At 46.3% G+C, this 18,215-nt stretch overlaps 1 protein-coding gene across 3 annotated transcripts in view; it reads right to left on the reverse strand.

Annotated features, from left to right (window-relative positions):
- The window catches only part of PCNX4 (pecanex 4), a 58,972-nt gene that overhangs the window by 22,960 nt on the left and 17,797 nt on the right, over positions 1 to 18,215 (reverse strand). For all 3 annotated transcript variants that reach the window (XM_075329643.1, XM_075329644.1, XM_075329645.1), the window contains exons 5-8: positions 15,067 to 15,569; positions 13,973 to 14,073; positions 10,408 to 10,524; positions 6,073 to 6,436 (exon numbers count right to left, since the gene is read on the reverse strand). In XM_075329643.1, coding sequence (XP_075185758.1) covers positions 6,073 to 6,436; positions 10,408 to 10,524; positions 13,973 to 14,073; positions 15,067 to 15,569 — 1,085 coding nt within the window. The remainder of the gene's footprint in view (positions 1 to 6,072; positions 6,437 to 10,407; positions 10,525 to 13,972; positions 14,074 to 15,066; positions 15,570 to 18,215) is intronic.

An 18,215-nucleotide genomic window follows, 5' to 3' on the forward strand; every position in this document is an offset into this window, starting at 1 on the left:
AACTGAGCTGACCCGGCCAGTGAGTTCTGCCGCTCCCAGCAGCCGGCAGAGAGCTTTCCTGTGATATTGTCCTGGATTAACCTCTGAGGCTTGGGAGTAATAAAGATGGGAATCAGGGATGTTTGTGTGTTTTTATTTCAAATAAAATTTTTCAAAAAGTGTTTTCTTTTCTTTATTACCAAACGGAGGTTCATAATGGCCGTGTCTACACAGGCATGACATTATGAACCTCGGGCTTAGTGCCAGTTTGCAGAAAACTGGCATTAACCCCGTAATTACCCAGCCAGCCAAATGCATCAGGGCAGCTGGATGAGCCTCGGTACAGCACCTGAGAATGGCGCTTCACAATGAAGCCGCCATTTTCAGGGGCAGCTGAGGACTGTTTTTCTCAGCGGGAGGGGCAGAGAATGCTTCAGCCTTATCCCGCTGAGAAGCACAGCCCCCAGTTGCTTGCTTGCATCGGGCTGGACAGTGAAAATACAGCGGAGCACATTTTTTTTTTTTTTTAAATAACAGTGAAAGGGAACATGGGACCACATTTTTTGGCTATAAGCTGCGGCCACCACCACTGGGTTATTATATACAGCCTGTTAGAATAAGAGCCCAGTGGTGTTGGCCGCAGCTTTTCTGTATAAGCACACTGTGAGACTGCTAACAAAATGGATAATGGAGAAGAAAGGAGGGTTGGGACAGGAAATGACACAAAGAGACTTTTTTTTGCCTTCAAAACAGTCAAAGCTTTATTCAGAAACACATTAGAGTACAATGGACAAAATCCGCAACGAAATCCGCGTCAAATCCGCGTCAAATCCGCGTCAAATCCGCAGCTATGCTAAGGTGCGGATTCTGGGGGAAAGCTGCGGATTTTGAGGCACAAAAATCCGCAGCAACATTCTCTCGTGGACACATAGCCTTAAGAGACACTAGGGCAGGTATTCTCCGTAATGCACTACACAGGTTGTGACCCTCATCAGTGGCACGATAGGCCAGAAAAACAAAGCTATTTTCCCCTACATGACGTGTAGAAGAACATCTGCTTGTGACTGAAGCATTGCACCGTCCTCCTTGCTTTTCCTCCTTGTAACGCTGCTTTTCGTGTGACGAGAGCGCGGTGTGTAATATAATCCGTCAGGCGGCCATTCCTAGCATTGACAACATGACTGGAAACACGAGCGTGGTGTGTCTGCCGGATTGTCATACTTCTTTCATGTGCTGTGGCAACACACCATGGAAACCTCAGTAAACCATTAAGAAAACAAAAGAATATAAAAGCCGTACTCTTTCATCAAACACCAGGGTGGAGGCCGGAGTCCATTTTTTTTTTTTTTGTATTTTTGCAACTATAGCTTCAAACACAAAACTACTTAAAAGAAGATTTCAACATATAATGACACGTCTGCGAGTCGCCCCTCTCCTGCCAAGTTGTTAAAAACTTCATTCAGGCATTTATTAGCCTAGCCCTTGGCTGACTAATGACGGCCATTACAGCTCCCACACAGGTTTTGCCTGCCCATATTTCTGCACAATTAGGCAGATTTGTCACTGGGGAGCCTGGGAAAAAACACAATAACAATCCCTATAGGATGGGATCGTATAAGAAGAAGTTCTTGGGAACACAACCCCTTGTCACAAGCAGAAAGTTTCGGAAAAAAAAAAATATATATCTTGAAGACCTGTGATATTCCAATATTACATGGACGTCCACATCCAACAGGTATCAATGAAAGACGTGTGATTCTTCAGGGAAAGTGACCACTGGCCGAGGTATAAAAGGCAACCAGCAGACGCTGGCATAATAAAAATCAACTACTCAGAATGGACAAGCCCTTTATTGTCAATTTTGGAAACTGAAGATGAAAAGATAATGGAGTTAAAGGGAATCTGTCAGGTGTAATATGCACCCAGAGCCATGAGCAGTTCTGGGTGTACATTGCTAATCCCTGCCTAACCGTCCCTGTATACACTAGCATAGATAAAGGGATCTTTAGAAAAAGTATTTCTAAAGATCCTTTATGATATGCTAATGAGCGAGGGGACTAGTCGCAAGGGCGTTATATCCTCAGGCTAGTCCTGCCCTCTTAGCATGTTCGCACGCCCACAGGGACGTGCCTACATTCTATTCAAAGCCCATTGCCTCAGGTCATCAGCGGTGACGGACGTACCGGTGTCCGTTGTCTCCGCTTCAGAACACTGGGTTTAGGGTCAGTGCGCATGATCAGAAGTCCCGCACTTCCTGTCATGTCCACTATGAATCCGGGTGTACATGTCCAGGCTTCAGAGAGGTCTAGGGCACATTACCAGAAGTGTTGGGACTTCTGATCATGCGCATTGACCTTAAACCCGGCGTATGAGGCGGTGACAACAGACACAGGTACGCGCATCACTGCCAATAATGCCAGGCAATGGGCATTGAATAGCATGTTATAACTCCCTACGGGCGTGCTAACATCCTAAGAGGGCGGACTAGCCGGGGGAAGTAACACCCTTGCGACTAGTCCCTGGACTCATTAGCATATCATAAAGGATCTTTATAAATACTTTTTCAAAATATCTCTTTATCTAGGCTACTAGATACTGGGGCAGTTCGGCAATTTTAGCATCCAGCAATCGCGCCCCACCATTGGTTGCAAGTGTGTGAGAGATTTGCTTCTTTTGCACCTGTGATGGCTCCATCTTATTGAGGGTCTTGCTGCATCCTGCTAGTGCATTGATTCCTTGGCAGGTTATTACTGCTGCCCTCTATTTGCTGTAAGTAATTGCTGAATTTTTGGAGGCGATTTTATCACTCTTTTTGTTGTTTTTCTTATTTAGATATCAGTGTAGGGACCCACAAGCATGAGGACCCCTGAAGTGGGTTGTGGGTAACTGTATTCTGGCCATAATACCAACCAATACTTCATATATAATTTTATATTATTATTATTTATTATTAAAGCGCCATCAATTCCATGGCGCTTTACATGTGAAAGGGGTATACATAATAGGGACAAGTACAATAATCATAAACAATACAAGGCACAGACAGGTACAGGAGCATAGAGGTCTCTGCCCGCGAGGGCTCACAGTCTACAAGGGATAGGTGAGGATACAGTAGGTTAGGGTAGAACTGGTTATGCGGTGCTATATTAGACTGGGGAGTACGGCAGGTTGTAGGCTTGTCGGAAGAGGTGGGTCTTCAGGTTCCTTTTTAAGCTTGTCAAGGTAGGCGAGAGTCTGATGTGTTGTGGCAGAGCATTCCAGAGTATAGGGGAGGCACGGAGGCACGGGAGAAATCTTGGATGCGATGGTGGAAAGAGGAGATGAGAGAGGAGTAGAGATCTTGTGAGGATCTGAGGTTGCGTGCAGGTAAGTACCGGGAGACTAGGTCAGAGATGTAGGGAGGAGACAGGTTATGGATGGCTTTGCAGGTCATGGTTAGTGTTTTGAACTAGAGGCGTTGGGCAATGGGAAGCCAGTGAAGGGATTGGCAGAGAGGAGAGGTCGGGGAGTAGCGGGGGGGGGGGGGGGGGGGACAGGTGGATTAGCCGGGCAGCATAGTTTAGAATACATTGTAGGGGTGCGTGACTGTTAGAAGGGAGGCCACAGAGCAGGAGGTTGCAATAATCCAGGCGGGACATAATAAGGGTAGAACCACAAAGAAATGTTGTATCGAGGTATGATATAGCAAAGGACCACAGAAATAATACCTCTAAAATTAAATATTTTAATTACCAAAATCTAAAATAGGACTTACAATGTCTCTCTTCAACGAACATGAAGGACAAAACAGTGCCAGTGAATATTGGAAAAAGATAGTTTCAGCGTGAGGAAAAATAGCGATAGGTAGGTAGTCAAAGATACGTGAGATCACTAATCTCATAACCTTTATTGGCCCTTCCTATCGACGGAGGGTGTCGTAATTTGAGGGACACTCCCCGTTCCGGGTGGCTGTCCCTATCTCTAACCAAGGGGTGTCCACCACCAAAACCAGGTGATAAAGTGAAGTAAATACAAACATAAAACACAATAGCGTTATGGATTTTGGTTTCTGACTAGACTAAATGCTTTAGTCAGAATTAGATGGTAGTTGTTAGGTGGAGCTGTAGGAGATTCGCTAAAGTAGCTGTCACCCCACGCTCTCCCGAAACTATCTTTTTCCAATATTCACTGGCACTGTTTTGTCCTTCATGTTCGTTGAAGAGAGACATTGTAAGTCCTATTTTAGATTTTGTTAAATAAAATATTTAATTTTAGAGGTATTATTTCTGTGGTCCTTTGGGACAGAATAAGGGCATGTACTAGGGTTTTTACAGCTCCTTGGGAAAGGAATGTACGGATCCGGGAAATATTTTTGAGTTGGAGGCGGCAAGATATATATGTTTATATATGTTTTTTGCAGATAACATTTTATACAGGATGCAGCCAGGCCCCTTAATGTTAGGCCTTGTATACTGGAGTCCCAGTCCCTGTATGGTACATTTGGATAGTACTGGCGCACCCTGCCTGGTCGAATAGTATGGGCGAGACTAATAGGCTGCTAACCAGATACTGTGCACCTACATGTGTGAACTGCGCCCTATACAAGCCACGTGTGTGCAATTTTATCATCCACCAATCGCCTCCTCCATGTGAGTGTTTTTCTTCTTTTACACCTGTGATGGCTCCACCTTATTGGGGGTCTTGCTGCATCCTGATAGTGCATTAGTTTCTTGGCCTGGGTAGGTTATAACTTCTGCGCTCCATTTGCTGTAAGTAATTGCAAAAAAGCATATGGCCTATGCTTCTCTGACGATCTGTCCTGGCGGAGTAGTCATAGATTGCTGGAAAAAGGAAGAGCTGCTGTATTGAGGTGAAGTCAAAGGAAGCAGGAGAATCACTGCTTGTGCCAGAAAAGATCATTGAGCGGCAGAAGAGGCAGATAGTTAGCAGCTGCCTACCAGTAAGTTCTTAGCCTCATAGCAAAAAATACCCCAACGTCCCGGTAACCCCTTTAATATGGTTGTTGGACAGATGTGTGCATATTGTCCCGGCTTTACATGATCATTTAAAGGCCCGCAATAAATGATCCAAAAAGCCAGCGATCAGCGGCACGTTTACATTCACCGATGATGGGGACTCAGCGATCTTATGATTGCTCATAGCTTGTATAAATGGGCATTTATCCTGTAAACATTGCTTTTTAAAATGTATTAACTATCATATTTTTTTTAATTACAAGACGCGCTATTCCTCCCAAAAATTTGGGAGGAAAATGAGGGGTGCATCTTATAATCCAAATGTAGCTAACTAGGGGGGTGCTGTAGAGTGGTCACAGGAGGCAGGGGCGATGCTGCGGGCGCTGTGCTGCGGGCGCTGTGCTGTGAGACAGGTGCCACAATCCTGAATGTTGGGGGTGCAAGTGTCAAATAATGGCGTCTGGAGTCTGCGCGTGCGCAGATGGAGCTCTCGGCCTCATCTGCGCAAGCGTCGCCTCCAGCCCACTGATCTCTCTGCAGCAGACTTAAGAAAAATGGCGCCCGGAGGTGCTGTGTGTGCAGATGAGATCTTTGCTTATGATTGAGCCAATAACTCAATCTGTGCATGCGCCAACTCCAGGCGCCATTTCTTTGAAGCCCGCACCGACGACAGTTAGACACCACCGGATTATAAAACGGACCCCATATTTTTTTTCTCTAAATTTGGGGTGCGCTTAATAATCCAGTGCGTCTTATAAAACAAATACGTTACTACTATGATGAAAAAACGTTCTCCATTCTGCCTCTCATTACACCCCTTTGCCATGAGGTTTCCTATTCCTCTCCATAGCAGGCTACGAATAGAAAGTGATGAATGTGCGGCCTCCAACTTTGGAGCGGATTGAGAAGTCATTTATAACTTTTTGATTGAAATCAAAGAGCTTAAAATGCAAAAACAAAAAGGAAAGTGAATAACAGCAATTGCAGTAATATGTATAGCTGTCGTGTCCTAAACCCAAATGCATGCAGCTGAGTATTGCACAAGCTACGTGTGTCATCAAAACCTCATATTGATAAAAAAGTGACCAAATAATATAGTATAGTAAATTTTAATGTAAAGCAAATATAAGACACCTACCGAGACTACCTGAAGCAAACGCAGATTGCAGTGCAGCAGCGAAGCCGGGCACCATTTGCTGGTAATAGACTGTATCGGCGCAGACACAGGCCGCAGCACCCACCGCTCCTGCCCAACTGCGGATAGGCCGTGGGAATCCAACCAGGAAGACGGGCAAAGTGAAAAGTGCCAGTAAGGGTGAGGAGAGGAGAGCGGAGAGGATAATGAAGGTCAGCACCACGGGGAAGAAGATGATGTTCACTGTGATCAGACTGCTCGTAGATTTCCTCCTCTGTTTCTTCTCCGTCCACGACGTCAGCAGAACGGTTAATGCAAACTGCAGCTTTGAGCCCAGCTGACAAAGCCGGTCACGTATTATAGCCACCTGGGTGAGACGGAAAAGAGCAAAGTTACAGGTCTACCGTATAGGAGGACAGTGGCCGAAATCAGTGATGAGTAAAGAAAGGAAAAAATAAAGATTTTTCGTCTACATGCTCCGGGGTCTCGATCAGGGTTCAGAGAGAAAAGGCTGCCCTTTCTATAGTAAAGATAAGGCCACTGAACTGGCTGACCACTTTAGGTGTACGGGGCTTCCCGTGTGTGTGTGTGTGGTGGGGTATAGTCTGAAGCCAAAAAAAGAGGAAAACCCGCTCCCCTGTAACATAGGCTGGCGGCGTGAATGGAGCAAGGTAGGAAGCAGAGTGACTCCACGTGAATAAATTAAAAACACAGCTCTCTAAAAATATCCTCAACTTTTATTCCATATATTTAAAAATGGCAGATCCAGAAATATAGATAAAACCAACGCATTTCGGATGCACACAGGCAGCCTTTGTCAAAAGCTTTGAATAAAATTTGAAGATATTTTTTATAGAGCTGTAAGTTCTCTTTTTTTGGATATTGTCTAAAGCCCCCCCACACACACATAAAGGCCACTTTACACGCTGCGATATTGGTATAGATATTGCTAGCGAGCGTACCCGCCCCCGTCAGTTGTGCATCACGGGCAAATCGCTGCCCATGGTGCACAACATCGCTTACACCCGTCGCACGGACTTACTTTCCCTGCAACGTCGTGTAGTGGCCCCGTCCAGATTGTGTCTGTTTCTTTAAGTACATTTACTTATATGTAATATTATGCTATCTGTTATAAGTAAAGCATTTTTCATTTGTTGTGTTCTAGCACCATCTACTGGTGAAAACTGTAAGAATCTGAAGTGTTCATTGGGTATTATCCTATTGGCTAGTTCTTTGTCACATGGCTCAATAGGTGGAGCTATTCTCCAGCCTCTGTCTAGAAACAACTGGAATGAGCTGGTTCTGGCTGAGTCTCCTCTGAGGGAAGACATTATGTGGAGAATCTCTTCACCACAAGACTCCTCCTAGGCCCGAGGCCTAGAATTTCATCATTTCCTGATTTTTACAGCCAATATGCTGAAGGCTTCCTATCCTGACATTGTGCATCTCTTCAGACAGTAGCGCATACTGAGTATATACCAGACCCTACTGTACGCAGATTGGGGAAGTTTGAGGGTCTCCCACCCCACTGCAATATAAGTGGCTTGCATGCCATTGTCCACGCACCAGCCGTCCGCTCCCCGTAGCACGCTGGGCAACTGTCTTCATTTGCTTACAAGTACTGCACGTGTCTGAACTAGCAGTGAAATTAACCCCAGGACTCCAGGTCTGTACAATCTTATCATATCTACCCTCTAAACTCAAGAGACTCTGAACCTAAAGCATACCAGTATTAATTCTGAAACAAATCGTGCACTTAAAGCTCCAGTACCCTAATAGCACTTCAGCATTCAACTCCAAGCTGTATTTGCCATGGCCTACCCACGAGAGACTGTGAAACATATATTCCGTATTGATTTGCTTTGTTCCTGCTATATTAAAGCAACTGTTATCACCAAGACCGTGTCTGTGGACTGTCCATCAGCTGTGGATACTGTGTGGGGGTGGATAGCAGGGAACATCTGGGCCCTTACAGTCGCTCTGGCCGGCGAACCGCCTCCTTTCTAAGGGGGCGGGTCGTGCGGCGTCACAGCGACGTCACACAGCACCCGTCCAATAGAAGCGGAGGGGCGGAGATGAGCGGGCGGAATATCCCGCCCACCTCCTTCCTTCCTGATTGCTGGCGGCCGCAGGTACGGTGATGTACCTCGTTCCTGCGGTGTAACACATAGCGATGTGTGCTGCCGCAGGAACGATGAACAATCTGCATCCTGCAACAGCAGCGATATTCGGGAAAGGAACGACGCGCCAACGAACAACGATAAGGTGAGTAATTTTGATAGTTAACGGTCATTCCTGCGTTTCACACGCAACAACGTCGCTAACAAGGACGGATGTGCGTCACGAATTACGTGACCCCCAATGACATCTCGTTAGCGATGTCGATGCGTGTAAAGCGGCCTTTAGTCTAGTGATACCAAAAACGCTGCTAATGACAAGTTTGGCCAATAGTCTAATATGAGACAATTGATTGTCAGGCTGATAATGATTCGGCGTATACAATTTCAAACTGCCGATCCTTTTTTTCTCCAGGAGATGAGCTGCCAGCAGAGATGTCTAGCGAAGGCTCTCTCATACACCGTAGCACTTGGCCAAATGGGCACTGCTGTGTATAGGAGAGACGATCGAGATAGTTACTGGAGGAACCATCCCTGGGGCCTCCCGCTAGGTTGGCCACGATATCATTTGTGTTTTACAATGATGTCCCACTGGGATCTACACATTAGAAGATGTGACGAGGATGCCACCAGGCAGGAGGCAGTTCACAGGGCTTCCATCCAGCGACCACAGAATAATGATGTGGCCACTGGATGAGAGTCCTGAGAATCGACTTGCTCATCTCTAATGAGGAGTTCTTAAATAACCTAGGGGATAACGACAGTCACATGTAAAATACATTACAAAATAGATGTAAAAACAGTAAGCTCTATTTTTATTTTATTTTTTGTGGGGAGGGGGGGGGGAAGGAGCAACAATTCAATACCGCAAGAAAAAAATAAATAAATATATATCTATTATATATACACACACACACACACACGAGGGGTTGCTGATAAGTCTTTGGCTTTGTGATCTTCTTTTGTTTCTATGGTAACGAATGTTACATCACATGAAAGCCTTATGTGTCTAATATATATGTTTTAAAAACTTTGTTTGTTGTTTATGGCAACAGTGTTCTACGCACGCGGGAGAACAAAATGTCGGAGTCTAATGTGATATTCACAGCAACTGAGAGCAGAGGAGTGATAAAATTCTTGTTTCTGCAAGGATAGTCCGTGAAGGATATTCATGGTGATATGTCGCAGACATTGGGGGATCAGTGCCCTTCATATTCCACAGTTAAGAACAGGGCTGCCAGATTTAAAACGGGCCACTTCAGCCCCGATGATGAGAAACGTCCTGGACGACCTAGAGTGGTTGTTGTTCCGGAGATCGTCGATTCTGTGCACAACCTCATACTGGAGAATCCACGAATTTCAGCTAAAGCAATAGCAGACATCATGAGGATTTCCCAGGAACGTGTTTATGTCATTATCCATGAACATTTGGACATGAGGAAGCGATCTGCAAAGTGGGTCCCCAAATGTCTAACAACAGATCAGAGAAGTAGCGAGTGACAACTTCCCGCTCTATTTGTCAGCGTTACCGGACTGATAAGAACTTCTTGGATCGACTGGTCACTATGGACGAGACCTGGATTTATTTGTATGACTCTGAAAACAAGGAGTAGTCAAAAGAGGGAAGGCACAATGGTTCTCCTCGTCCAAATAACGTTCAGGGAGCAAAAATCATCCACTAGGGTGATGGAGTCTATGTTCTGGGATAAGGAGGGCGTGCTGCTAGAGGACTACCTTCAAAAGGGTTCCATCATCAATGCAAGGAATTACATTGAACTTTTGGACCAATTGAAAGCAGCTCTGAAGGCCAAAAGGCGCGGCAAACTGTCCAAAGGAATCTTGTTCCTGCAAGACAACGCCTCCACTCACATGCACAAGCGACCACAGCAAAACTGGCAGAGCTGGGCTTCCAGCTAGTAGACCACCCACTTTATTCACCAGATCTAGCTCCCTCTGACTATCATCTGCTTCCAAGCCTGAAGAAACACCTCAAGGGTACCAAATTTCACACCATTTCTGATGCCATGGCTTCTACGGATGCCTGGTTTGAGGCACAACCGAAATCCTTCTTTTTGCTAGGCTTACAGAACATGGATTACCAATGTAAGCAGTGTGTTGTCATCAGTGGAGAGTATGTGGAATAAATGTAAAGTTTCATCATCCCATCACATTTCTTTGCCCCTAGTGTGTGTGTGTGTGATAGATATAGATATATACTTACCAGAATGAGCCGTATGCCGGTGTCCAGCCCGGCGTTCCACCACATATTTGTGTTAAACAGTTGTACAACAGATACTACAACCAGCTCCAGCATGGCATGCTCCGTATTCTGCCAGATCTGAGCAAAAGAAGGAAAGAAATGAATTGTGTCAGGCACGGACAACTAAGATAAAAATGTTGCATTTACAAGATCCCAAACTTGCCTCATTGTCTTGTACAAGGATACCTCTAGAGGGGGCTTTACACGCAGCAATATCGCTAGAGATATCGCTGTTGAAAGCACCCGCCCCAGTCGTTTGTGCGTCAGGGGCAAACTGCTGCCTGTGGCGCACAATATCGTTAGTCCCCGTCACACATACCTGCATAGCGACGTCGCTGTGGCCGGCGAACCGCCTCCTTTCTAAGGGGGCGGTTGGTACAGCGTCACTAAGCGGCCGCCCAATAGAAGCGGAGGGGCGTAGATGAGCGGCCGTAACATACTGCCCACCTCCTTCCTTCCTCATTGCCGGCGGCCGCAGGTAAGCTGTAGTTTGTCGTTCCCAAAGTGTCACACGTAGCGATGTCTCGGGAACAACGAACAACCTGCATCCTCAACAATCAACGATTTTTAGAAAATGAACAACGTGTCAACGATGGACGATTTGGAGAGTATTTTCCATCGTTAGCGGTCGCTCGTACGTGTCACACGCAACGACGTCGCTAATGATGCCGGATGTGCGTCACGGAATCCGTGACCCCGGCGATATATCGATTGATACGTCACTGCGTGTAACGGGGCCTTAGGAGTATACAGAGGAGTGACAGATGGTTTACTTGGGTGGATTTCTGCAGCAAGTGACGATACCATTGTGATCGTCACACCGTTAAGGGAATCCGTCATAAGAATTTGCAGAACAATCTACATATAATAGATAGATCTCATAGACCTGTACATAAAGGGGTTGTCCACTACTTTTACACTGATGGCCTAACTTTAGGACAGGTCATCAATGTATGATCGGCCGGGGTCCGTCACCCGGCTCCCCTGCCATTCAGCTGCTCTTGGTGCTGATGGCAGCAAGAAATTCTCAGTTCTGGAGCTGGCCCGTCTTTTGATCGCAGCCACAGCCGGGTACTGCACATTCAAATCAATAGGCGGCCAATGTGCAGTACCCGGCCACAGCCGCTATCAAAGACGGGGCAGCTCCGGAACTGAGTATTTCCAGCTGCCTGCTGCCGCCGCCGGCACGAAGAACAGCTGAACGCTGAGGGTGCGGGGTGTCGGACCCTGGCCGATCAGACATCGATGACCTATCCTAAGGATAAGTCATCAATGTTAAAGTAGTGGACAACCCCTTTAAAAAAAAAATAAAAAAAAAAAAAAAATTTTTAAAAAAAATCCATGTCAGAATGGCTACATAATCCTTGAACGTTTTCCCTCTGGTATTCAAATAAGGGAATCTGTCACCAGGTTTTGCCACCTAATCTGAGAGCAGCATAATGTAGGGGCAGAGATCCTGATTCCAGTGATGTGTCACTTACTGGGCTGCTTAGGGTAGTTTTGATAAAATCACGGTTTAATCAGCAGTAGATTATCATTCCAGGACTACTTGACCCGCTGCCAGGTAGTCTAGCATATCTATGAGCTCTGTATAACTGCTAGATCTGCAACAGAGAAAACAGTGATTTTACCAGACAGCAAACAGCTCAGTAAGTGACACATTGCTGGAATCAGGGTCTCTGCCTCTACATTATGCTGCTTTCATATAGAGGAGCAAAAACCTAATGATAGATAATAGTAATATTATTTATTCACTTACATAGTGCCACTAATTCCACAGCGCTTTACATATATCAGTGACACTGTCCTCATTGGGACTCACAATCTAAAGTTCCTATTAGTATGTCTTTGAAGTGTAAAGGCTATGTGCCCACGGGACTCTGAAACCACGGAATTTGCTGCAGAAAACCTGCGGATTTATCTGGATTTTCTAGATAAATCTGCAGGTGTTAGCAAGCACAGACACTCCCCATGTTATCCTATGGGACATGGGGAGTGTGTGTCCATGCTGCGGTATGTGCGGCTGCGGAATATGCTGTGGATGTCCAGCAGCCGCATGTAACTGCATGTAAATTATTCCTGCGGAAATACCTGCGGAAAAAAACGTCCCTCCACTATGGAGATAGAGGCCGGGGCTTCCGTAGGTAAATCGCATGAAATGTCCGCAGGTTTACCGCAGCTACGTATAGCTACGGATTCCGGGGATCAGCTGCGGGAAACCTGCAGCCGTACCTGCCGATATATCTGCGGGTACATAGTGCCGTGGGCACATAGCCTAAGAGGAAACCGGAGAACACCACCGCAAACACGGGGAGAACATACAAACTCCTTGCAGATGTTGCCCTTGGTGGGATTTTTACCCAGTACCCATTCCATTTACTAGCCATAGAGTTATCTCTCGAGTCACCCATACACATTCTTGGCTCCCTAGTTATCTAAGGGGTACTTTGCACGCTGCGAGATCGCTAGCCGATGATAGCGATGCCGAGCGCGATAGTACCCGCCCCCGTCGCACATGCGATATCTTGTGATAGCTGCTGTAGCGAACATTATCGCTATGGCAGCTTCACACGCAATTACCTGCCCTGCGACGTCGCTCTGGCCGGCGACCCGCCTCCTTCCTAAGGCGTCGGGTCGTGCGGCGTCACAGCGACGTCACACGGCCAGTAGAAGCGGAGATGAGCGGGACGTAAACATTCCGCCCACCTCCTTCCTTCCGCATAGCCGGTGGAGGCAGATAAGGTGATGTTCCTCACTCCTGCGGCTTCACACACAGCGATGTGTGCTGCCGCAGGAACGAGGAACAACATCGTATCGCCTATTGGTGCGACATTATGGAAATGTCTGACACTACACAGATCACCGATTTTCGACCCTTTTGCGATCGTTTATCGGTGCATCTAGGCTTTACACGTTGCGACGTCGTTACCGGCACCGGATGTGCGTCACTTTCGATTTGACCCCGACGAGATCGCAGTAGCGATGTCGCAACGCGCAAAGTACCCCTAAGAGTCTCTGCTAGACTCTTCTGGTGGCGACTTATATCTTCTGGAGAAAAGGATCTGCCATCAGCAATCTGAAGAGCCAGATCCTTCTCTCCCAGTAGACTGTTGGTGGCTCCTGCGATATTGGTGGGTTTGGCTGACATTGGTTTAATGCAGTGTTTCGCCAACTCCAGTCCTCAGGAGCCACCAACAGATCATGTTTTCAGGATTTTCTTAGTATTCCACAGGCGATAATTCCAAAACCTCAATGCTAGGGAAATCCTGAAAACATGCACTGTTGATGGTCCTTGAGGACCGGAGTTTGGGAATACTGGTCTAATGTGTATCGGGGCCCTAAAGACGTGCCACCTTTCTCCAAAGAGTGAACCCTTTGTAGTATCTTTGATGCCTTTATTCAGTAATAGACCATCAGGAAGAAAGGTCTTGTATGCAGATAACAAGTAAAAAACGCCAGGTAACTATGAGCACATGTCGTCATCATACACCAGTCAACTCCGTATAGAAAATAAATAGTACATTACCATCCTGTAAGCCCTTGTGAATCCAATGCAGACTGACACAGAGTGCAGGTTATACAGTGACGTGTCTAGAGAGAGGTAAGCCACCATCGCAAAAGGAGAGACTGAAAAATAAAAATAAAAACAATTAATATTGCACTAAAGGCCCAGTCACACGCAGCGATATCGCTAGCGTGTGTACCCGCCCCCGTTGGTTGTGCATCATGGGCAAATCGCTGCCCGTGGCGCAAAATATCGTTAGGAGCCGTCACACGGACTTACCTGCCTAGCGACGTCGCTGTTGCCGGCGAACCGCCTCCTTTCTAAGGGGGCGGTTCGTGCGGCGTCACAGCGGTGTCACTTAGCGGCCGCCCAATAGAAGCGGAGGGGCGGAGATGAGCGGCCGTAACATCCCGTCCACCTCCTTCCTTCCGCATTGCCGGCGGCCGCAGGTAAGCTGTAGTTCGTCGGTCCCGAGGTGTCACACACAGCGATGTGTGCTGCCTCGGGAACAACGAACAACCTCTGTCCTGCAACAATCAACGATTTTTTGAAAATGAACGATGTGTCAACGACTGACGATATGGTGAGTATTTTTGATCGTTAACAGCCGTTCGTTGGTGTCACACGCAACGACGTCACTAACGATGCCGGATGTGCGTCACGGAATCCGTGACCCCGGCGATATATCGTTAGGTACGTCGTTGCGTGTGACGGGGCGTATAGGTGTAAATCCAAAACTAATTTTAGGGAAATGCTAGACATAAATTCAGTATTGAATGAAGATCTTCACGTCCCCCCCAAACTAAAGTCTCCTCCTACACATTAGGCTAAGCTGGAATGCTAATGTGTATGGAGGGGGTTGCAATCCAAAGTGTTTTGGGGTCCTTTATTTGTAAGGTGTTGTTCAAGAGACTCTTCTGCCCCTTCCTAGTTCGCGGCATGATGGTCGAGCAACGCCAACTGGCCACCATTGCAGCTGATGGTTGTCCACGCTTCTCCTATACGGCCTGTGAAGTTTGGGATCACGCAGAGCTCCACAATTTTGGCTAAAAACCAATTCATGCGATTCTCCCTATTCTTTATATTTTGGATTTTTGTACCTTTTTATTGCTTACCCAGCATGAGAACGATTCTCCTTACAAGAGCGGCTTTTTGTAATCGGCTTTGCTTCTTCATGAAGACGTTTAACATCCGAATGTCATTCTGGAAAAAGGGATTCCTGACAATCCCCAATATATAAGCACCTTGAATTTCTTTGAGAATCCATAAAAAAGCTAAAAGTATAATGAGACAATATCCGACAATGGCCTGAGGACTTTGTAAGGAAAAAGTGGAGATACAGTAGTGATGTAACAAGCTGGACTCCAGCAGAACCAAGGCCAGGATGACGCAGTACATGGCCGGCTCCTTCCAGGTCATCTTCCAGGAGAAGGTATCACAGTGATCTGTGGATTCCCTCGGTTTCTTTACATGATGTCTGAGAACTATTCCGATTTCTGGTAAATTAAGACTGAGAATAAAGCCAAGTCCAGCAATGAACACAACCAGACCGATGGAGTTTGGAATGAAGTAAGCTGATATGGTTACCCCAACGGAGACTACAAACATGACGAGCAACCTGCGAAAGTAGAGAAAACAGACGAATTACAGAGAATCAAAAAAGTCCAAGAATGCAGTAATAAGCGTCAGAGTGATCTAAGGGGTCCTTATCCTCCAACTACACCTGGGGCAACCTCAAAACACAAAAGGTGATGGCTAGTGATGAGAGGGCACTACCATGCGCGGTACTCCTAATGAGCAGTTGGATGCTCGGTTGGGCACGACTCGTGTACCAAGTATAATGGAGGTCAATAGAAAGAGTTCCAGGAAAAATGTTCAAGTTCCCAATTGACTTCCATTATACTTGGTACACGAGTCACGCCTGAGTGTCCAACTGCTCATTACAAGTATCAAGCACCTGAGCAAAGTAGTGCCAACTTCTCACTAGTTACGAGTCTCATGTATCAGAGCACGGTAGTGCCCGCTCATCACTAGTTACGAGTACCCAAACATGGTAGTGCCCGCTCATCACTAGTTACGAGTACCCAAACATGGTAGTGCCCGTTCATCACTAGTTACGAGTACTGAGCACCCGAGCATGGTAGTGCCAACTTCTCACTAGTTACGAGTCTCATGTATCAGAGCACGGTAGTGCCCGCTCATCACTAGTTACGAGTACCCAAACATGGTAGTGCCCGTTCATCACTAGTTACGAGTACCCAAACATGGTAGTGCCCGCTCATCACTAGTTACGAGTACTGAGCACCCGAGCATGGTAGTGCCCGCTCATCACTAGTTACGAGTACTGAGCACCCGAGCATGGTAGTGCCCGCTCATCACTAGTTACGAGTACTGAGTACCTGAGCATGGTAGTGCCCGCTCATCACTAGTTACGAGTACTGAGCACCCGAGCATGGTAGTGCCCGCTCATCACTAGTTACGAGTACTGAGCACCCAACCATGGTAGTGCCCGCTCATCACTAGTTACAAGTACTGAGCACCAGAGCATGGTAGTGCCCGCTCATCACTAGTTACGAGTACTGAGCACCCAACCATGGTAGTGCCCGCTCATCACTAGTTACGAGTACTGAGTACCTGAGCATGGTAGTGCTCGCTCATCACTAGTTACGAGTACAGAGCACCTGAGCATGGTAGTGCCCGCTCATCATTAGTTACGAGTACTGAGCACCAGAGCATGGTAGTGCCCGCTCATCACTAGTTACCAGTACCGAGCACCTGAGCATGGTAGTGCCCGCTCATCACTAGTGATGATGCGTCATTATAAGAAATCTGCTATATGTAAGATGTAGTTTTGCAATAATGTACCAACATTTTTCTCACGTAGATAAATAATAAATTTTACAAGAGACTTAATTTTTGAAATTTGTGACACCCCCCCCCCCCGTATACCCCCACCGCTCAGGGTTAACACTGCAACACAATGATGCGGTATCTGTAGTGCCTTTATACTATCTGACCATGGCACACCAGCAATTATTAAGACAAAACATAACTCCAGCCAGCAATAATGTGCCGCTCCGGTGACGGGAAATCACTATGAGCGCCACATTGTTGCATAGCAATCAAAACAAAGTAACTGGGAAAGTAAACTATATTGCAAGGTGTATTATTTTTTCAATAGTAGCTTTAGGTTAAATTCCCACAATGCTTTTTTTGCATATTTTCGATAAGCAAAAAAACACATCTGTCCAGTTTCAGCAAAGTGGATGGGGTTTATAGAAATCTCATCCCTTTAAAAAGAGGACCCATCACCAGATATTTTTTATTTTTATTTAAGTTCCTAGTGCCTCCTCCACTGATTCTGGAACAGTTTTTCTTTTTCTTCTGTGTCCCTGCTTTCCAAAATTATCCTCTTACGTCCCCTGGCAACATACAGTATACTACAAAAGTGAGTACACCGCCCCCTCACATTTTATTTTATCTTTTCATGGGACAACACTGAAGATACAATGTACAGTGTCAGTGTGCAACAATGTACAGTGTCAGTGTGCAGCTTGTATAACAGTGTAAATTTGGTGTCCTCTAAATATCTCCACACACAGCCATTAATGTCTAAACTGCTGGCTACAAAAGTGAGTACACCCGTGACAATGGCCAAATTGTGCCCAATTAGCTATTTTCCCTCCCCGGTATCATGTGACTCATTAGTATTACAAGGTCTCAGGTGTGAATGGGGAGCAGGGGTGTTACATTTGGTGTTATCTCTCACACACTCTCGCATACTGGTCACTGGAAGCTCAGCATGGCTCCTCATGGCAAGGAATACTCTGAGGATCTGAAAAAAGAATTGTTTCTCTACATAAAGATGTCCAAAACCCTAATACTAAGCTGCAGTGACCATGGCCAAGCCCATACAGCGGTTTAACAAAACAGGTTCCTCTCAGAACAAACCTCGCCATGGTTGACCAAAGCAGTTGAGTGCACATGCTCAGCATCATATCCAGAGGTTGTCTTTTCAAAATAGACATATGAATGCTGGCAGCATTGCTGCAGAGGTTACAGGGGTGGAAGATGGGGTGGGGTGTCCGCCTGTCAGTGCTCAGACCATACGCCGCACATTGCATCACATTGCTCTGCATGGCTGTCATCCCAGAAGGAAGCCTATTCTAAAGGTGATGCACAAGAAAGCCTCAAACAGTTTTCTGCAGACAAGCAGATTAAGGACAAGTATTACTGAAACTATGTCCTGTGATCTGATGAGACC

This window comes from Anomaloglossus baeobatrachus, chromosome 12, assembly GCF_048569485.1.
Source record: "Anomaloglossus baeobatrachus isolate aAnoBae1 chromosome 12, aAnoBae1.hap1, whole genome shotgun sequence".
Taxonomy (NCBI): domain Eukaryota; kingdom Metazoa; phylum Chordata; class Amphibia; order Anura; family Aromobatidae; genus Anomaloglossus; species Anomaloglossus baeobatrachus.